The following is a 6,560-nucleotide window of genomic DNA, read 5'->3' as shown; positions in this document are numbered from 1 at the left end:
CCCAGCCCCTCCCCACCCTCCCCACCCTCCCCACCCAACCCCTCCCCATCCCAGCCCCTCCCCACCAAGCCCCTCCCTCCCCACCCAGCCCCTCCCCTCCTCACACAGCCCCTCCCCACCAAGCCCCTCCATGCACGACGGACGGACACAATAATCCCCTGTGGGCTGGTGTAACCAGTGGGTTCCTACCAGTATAACACCGGCAGTGAATTCACAACAAGCCGTGCACCTGAATCCCCACGTCGCTCTGCAGCAGTGCCCAGTGTGTGCTGCTTGTGGCTCCATGCACTAGCGGTGGCCTCGGCGGGTTATTGCGCTCACGCTGCGCTACGAAACCCAGCGACCCGAGTTCGATTTTCTTGCTCACGACACAACACCGGTGCCGAATTATCTGAACCGGTCCTGGGCCTCCCCGAGGTCCACTCGGCCTCAAATGAGTCCCCTATTGCGGTGCGTAAAAACATCGCCACGAGGCAGACAAAGGCGGCCCGGGTGTGGTGTTATCCACCCCCCACCACCTCGTGTGCCACAGTGCCGGCCTTCATAGGCGCTATGCTGACAGTACTTGCCCCAACAGGCTACACGAGGGGGTCTTTTTGTCCTTGCCACTCACTCCAAGAGGGTTACAACAACAAAAAAGCGAAATTGAGGGTGTCCCCCCAACCTCCCCATGCGCAAAGCCATCGTCCGCAATGCGTTGCGCGCTTTGCTCCGTGCCTGCGCAACGCATCCCAACTTGCAATGCAGAGTGCGTGCACGATGGGGCCAGTGTGCACACAGAGGCGTGGACACGTACAGACGAGTGGCAGTACGCGCCTGTGCGTATCACAGAAGCGTCGACCCTATCAGTGTCATCGTACGCGTCTCGCATCCGTCTCTCTGTGCGCATCTCAGCGCCGTGCGTGTCGCGGTGTCTGTCTGCGTCGCATCATGTGAAGCCGTATGTATTGCATCGCGTGTGTATGTGTGTGTGTGTGTCACAGTATGCATCGCAGTATGTGTGTGTAACGCATCATATGACAGTACGTTTGTACATGGAAAACCAGTATGTTCTCGCATTACGTGTCTGGATGTGTCACGGTATGCATGCATCGGCGTGTAGCGTTTTGTTATTCACGAGAAGAAAACAAAACATGCGTATATGTAGCTGACTGGGGACGTCGCATGTTGAATATACAATGCCTGAAATTGTGAACGACTGCCGCAATGTATGGGGGGTTATCATCTGCAGTATACGCGTTGACCTTGGGGGTAGACAACACCGAATTTGGCCAATTTCTCGGTAACGGAATTACAGCGCCTGGGCCACTGAACTTGACATCATACACGGTCGTCGCGAAATGTCATAGGGGTAGAAATATATATTTGTTTACAGTCGTTTAATTTTCTCACACACCGAGGTTTGCTGCGTTACGTACAGGAACTTTAGAGTATTTCACTGGCTGTCTAATACTGCATTTTTTTGTGGTAATTTCATCAATTCCGTGACCGAGGCTGTTTGGTCTGACCCACGACTGTGTGTGTGACTCAGGTGGCAGTGCGGTAATTGTGCTGGTGGTGACTCTTCGCTTTACGCTGGTGACATTACTCTATTCGCCGTGGTCGGTTGTGGCATTACGATTATTAATCCGTCGGGTCGTCCCCCCCCCCCACCAACACACCACCCCGATCCGACCACCCTATTTAATTGTCCTCTCGGGAGAGGGCGCGCCTCTTTGTCCAGCTGTCGCAGAGCCGAGCACATCCACACAGCTCCTTACCCCACCGCCAGCATCACCACCACCACCCCCCCACTACTCCACACACACACACACGACCCCCCCCCCCACTACAATTCCCCGTCGTCCCCCACCACTTACTCAACCTCCCACCAAAACACCTCCTCCCCTCCTCCTGCTGCTGCTGCTGCTGGTGGTGGTGGTGCCGCTCCTCGTCATCCTCCCCCATCCTCTCCATCCTCCCCATCCTCTCCAGCCTATCCCCCCCACCCACCTTATCCTCCCTCTCTCCTCGCAAAAGCGGAGAGATGGCGGAGCATCATCACCTCAATCTCAGCTCGCCGGAGAGCTCGCCCTTTCTGGGGTTGCAGCTAACGTCGCCGTCCGGATTCAGGTACAATTCCACCCCCACCCCCCCCCCAAACAACAGCTCCGTTACCCCTCTAGCGGGTTATTGTTCCCATTATTCATCACCCAGAGAAATGTACCGTGTGTAAATAAGCAAGGTTATGATGATCATCATATTCTTCTTCTTCGTCGCTGGGACTGGTCGTGATTTTTTTTTGACGATACTGCACAATACTGTCGGGATGTATTGGTCTCCTACCTTTTGCGACATCTGCCTTTGTTGATATGTATTTGCTGTCTTTGAGAACGCGTATCGCCTGAGATGTTTTGGTTGTCCCGTGTGTTCGTCTTTGGTTGTCGCACATCAGGTGTAAATGGTTTGTTGTTGAAGAGCAGCGTGCGTTTCGTGCGTTATCCGCGTTGTTCCTTATGCAAGCAGCGTTCTTGCATCGGACACGCTGGCGCAATATCTATCCGATGTTGACGTCGCTAGAAAAAAAAGCTAAGCTTTTCCCAACGGAGCATTTGTAATCAATGGAAGTATGTAGTGCGCACGATATTACGGTGCACTACAGCCTGGTTGTTTTTTTTTTTTTAAACAGAATTTGAATGTTAAAAAGACAGTTTTCATTATCGGGAGGACAACCAATGGCAAATCTTACGTCACGTCGCCTACGACATAGGAGGAGGTGTGTTGTTTTTGTTTGTGATGCACGTTGGATGTTGGGTGCTTATGCTAAATATATTGCAATATTAATATAGACTGCACGCATATTTGGACCATACGTTAATTATTAATACAATGTGTTGTCGTGTAAGTTGCTGGTTTATGGAAAATATAGCCGAAATCGGTGCTTGCTTTTTTTGTGCTATTTACTAAATACTGTAATAACTGGTCATTTAAAAAACACGTATACTGTCGGTGAATGCGAACATTTCAATTGTATTGCTAAAAGACTGAATAATGGTATTTGCCGAACATCTCAATGCAGGACGTTTCTGAAAGATTCTTGAGAATCGACGGGGAGTGTCTGGATAAACAAAAATACCAGAAATAAATTAAGTTACTTTGTGGCGCGCACACAATTTCGTTTGTTTTGGAACATATTCATTTAATAAAATATGGAAACATTCAGATATTTAAGTGAAATTCCCCGTCTAGTATATTTGTTTATTCCAGCATTAACAACGGACTCGTGAAGAATTACATTTAAATACTGTAAATTGATTAATCTGCAGATAAAAACGAACGGCAAGATATCGTAATATGAATTGTGTATAATTTAATTGCAAATACATATTGAGTCACGAATGGTACCAAACATGTACTCGAAGCGGACAATCCTCGACTTTTAGGTGCTCATGGATGGGTGCTGTAGGGTGGAGTGGTCGCGTTGTGCTTCTCACACTCCGCGTCGAGATGATTTTGAATCCAGGCTTACGGCAAAAAGCAGGTTGATAATATAATTTACACATTAATCGGTCCTACGCCCACTAACTCGTACTCACTGGCGTGGCAAGGCATGGTCAAACAACCCCCTTGATCGACATGGGGGTTAATTGTTACGTGGATGGACATAGGGTTCTACGTTAATTTTATTACGTATTCATTCGTCACGACGTTAACCCGGGACACTTAACAGACATGGCAGAGCTGTGCACGTGAAATCAATATTTGTCATTTCGTTAACCTGGCATAATACGGAAGACATCCACGTCCTCGGACATTAAGGGGCATGAGACAGCGTGCGGCGCGCGCTGTGGCATGATGTGATGATGAACGCTTTGCTGTTCACGTGAACGCTTCGTTCTTTACTTTATCCAATGTCGTAATATGGTATGACGCACGATGACCCACTCTGCTCACATTCACGTTCACCGTGACTAATGTCCTTAGAGCCTAGATTATGGCCGGAGATTACAATTTAACTTCAGAGGTGGATATGGTGGGACAGTGGATCAAGGGCATTGCGCTTTACACTTGGTTGACCTACCAAAGTTATATTCCGGGTTACAACTTTTTTTCCAGTCGAGAATGATGTCTCATGTAATCTGTCCTTCCCTCCGCATCATGTAATGTCCAGCGGGATGATGTACGGTCACACTGTCGCAATAACCGAAGCGGTGTAGGGGGGAGTGCTCTATTGAAAAGTATTGACAAAGGTCTTTGCACGAACAATATTTGATGTATACACACGAATTAAAGCAAGTTAGGGCACACCAGCATTTTATTTAACAAGGCAAGATGTGTTAAAATTATAGTAATAGACCAATCTGATGTAGAACTTTCTGACCCGCCCCTACTGGAAATCGGTGAAAAAGAGCTTAGTTGCTCAACTGAATCCTCCAGTCTAAATAAAGAATCTGATTCTGTGATTTGATAATCAGTCTGAAATCTTGCCACCACCGTTGCAATGGGCTTAAGTAGGAACAGTGCCAAACGAGTGGAGGGTAAGAACTTGGTGACCCTTTATGCAACGTATCGTCTTAAATAATACACGCATGTACATCGTTGTCTTACCTACGTCTTTAATTATGCAACGTTGCACTTGGGTTAGCAAAAATAAGGGGCTGATGCACTGCGGTTTGTACACATTTATCGTTTTCGATCAGCGCTTCCCAAACTTTGTTAAATTGTGTACTTCCATGTGCGATGAATATAGATCATCTGATGTGGAAGATTTTTCATATGAAACCCCTCCCAAAGAATGTGTGCTAAACATCAAACACGCTGGTGTTCATAAAGCCAATGGTTATGAAATCAGTTAGAGTGCTATACAGTACATGTAATATACAAATGTGCTTTACAATTAGTACTATTGGTGCTTATTAAAAATGAGGACTACAGCAGGTACTTATTTTTCAAAATACTTTTCATAATTGGGATTCTTTTTTCCTTGTTCAATTATGCATTACCGTGACATTTTTGCCAAATACTATATTATATAAGCATACAGCCAAAGCTCACACTAATGCATAGATGCAGATATTATACTTATTAAAAACGCTTCTTAACCCAGGAATACAGTACTTCACGGAGTCTCAAGACTTTTTCGGGAGGATCCTGCAATGTTTTTGCAGTAAGGCGCAATTTTACCACGTGGAATCCCTTTTGAGTAATTCGCAAGTAATTGTTCAGCTTTGGGATTTTTGACCAATACCAGTTACATTGTATGTTTTTGTCAGCTGCGGGAGGACACCTGGGCGGAGAATAATAATAATAAAGATGTTCAATGGAGAACTCAGAGACGTGGAGCCATAGCTCAAAGTCCTTCATTAATACAGAAAGGCACCCGAGTCAGGAATTGAACCCACAAACATTTGCTGTGAGACATTAACATTACCACCATGCCACCCTGCCACACGTACTGCTTGCCTTACCACCCGTAGCATGTGTACCACAGCTTTGGGTACCACTGTCTTAAACCGATATATGTGAAATGTACACACTGCACATTGAAAATCTTGAGTAATAATGACGACATGCAGGCCAGAACAAGGCCCTGAGCCTTGTGTGTTTAACCATCGGCTAAGATCAACATATTACCGCATGGTTCAGTGTCTTCTAGCAGTGCGTTCCTCCTAATAAAGTCACTGAGCCGTTCCCTTGCTGACGCTATTTTCAATTTAAGTGCATAATGCTCGAGTAAAGCGCCTCTGGTTTTTGAGGAGGCCTCTGCCGTAATGGGGTTTATGATAAAAAGTGAGTTCCAGTGGCCCCAAGCTGATGTTAGGTATGGTCATGGGACCTTTATGTGAAATGCTTTCATGTGAAATGTTAGCTCGAACATGTATTTGCATACATGTCTGTTTGCAAAGGAACTTGCTGTTACAATGCCTGTAAGAGGTGTGTATGTATGTGTGTATATACAGTATCAATCTATCCGTGAGTTTGAATGACTTGCATTTACAGCTTAACTGCATACGTAATTTAATAGCAATTCTCGTGAAGCTCCGATTGTGTTTGTTCACATGTGCTCAGCCGCCTGTCCAACGACATCAGCTTGGAGGAGTTTGAGGATGAAGACTTCTCGGAGATTGTGGACGACTGTGGCATCACGGCGCCCTGTCTGAGTGACCTGGCTGGATCGGTATAATAACTCCACTGTGCACATGCAATGTACATACGTCTGTGTCAACGTCACCCTTAAGCCACCTTCCGCGTGGCAGTTTGAGCCAGAGAAATTCTTACTGGCTCAGCACAAGAATGAAAATGTGCTTATTAGTCTAAATCAATGGTGGGGGACCGAGAGGGCTTGCGGGCCGGATAAGATCTGCGGTATTATTTCATTTGGCCTGCCGCTACAATATTTGTAACCTTCTTGGTTCTTTCGGTAAAGTCACGTAGAAGGGAAGTAATAAAATAATAAAAATAAAACATAATAAAATAATTCTCACGACGTTTCGGCCACAACGCAAGCAGCCATCCTCAGGTGAAGAACAGGTCTGTCGGGGGAGACAGCGTCCACCTGAGGACGGCTGCTTGCGTTGTGG

The 6,560-nt window shown here is 46.6% G+C and overlaps 1 protein-coding gene across 2 annotated transcripts in view; it reads left to right on the top strand.

The window, feature by feature from the left end:
- The first annotated feature begins 921 nt into the window (after positions 1-921).
- The window catches only part of LOC133350241 (C-Jun-amino-terminal kinase-interacting protein 2-like), a 28,903-nt gene continuing 23,264 nt past the window's right edge, over positions 922-6,560 (top strand). Inside the window, exons 1-3 of one of the 2 annotated variants that reach the window (XM_061564368.1) lie at positions 922-940; positions 2,020-2,112; positions 6,049-6,157. In XM_061564368.1, coding sequence (XP_061420352.1) covers positions 2,027-2,112; positions 6,049-6,157 — 195 coding nt within the window. In that variant the 5' untranslated portion in view covers positions 922-940; positions 2,020-2,026. Of the gene's footprint in view, positions 941-1,821; positions 2,113-6,048; positions 6,158-6,560 lie in introns of those variants that run through there. The other variant, XM_061564369.1, reaches the window with a different exon arrangement.

Source organism: Lethenteron reissneri, chromosome 33 (assembly GCF_015708825.2).
Source record: "Lethenteron reissneri isolate LAM-NWPU_2019-01 chromosome 33, ASM1570882v1, whole genome shotgun sequence".
Classification (NCBI taxonomy): domain Eukaryota; kingdom Metazoa; phylum Chordata; class Hyperoartia; order Petromyzontiformes; family Petromyzontidae; genus Lethenteron; species Lethenteron reissneri.
Note: the sequence above shows the minus strand (reverse complement) of the source record. Positions and strands in the feature narration are given on the sequence as shown.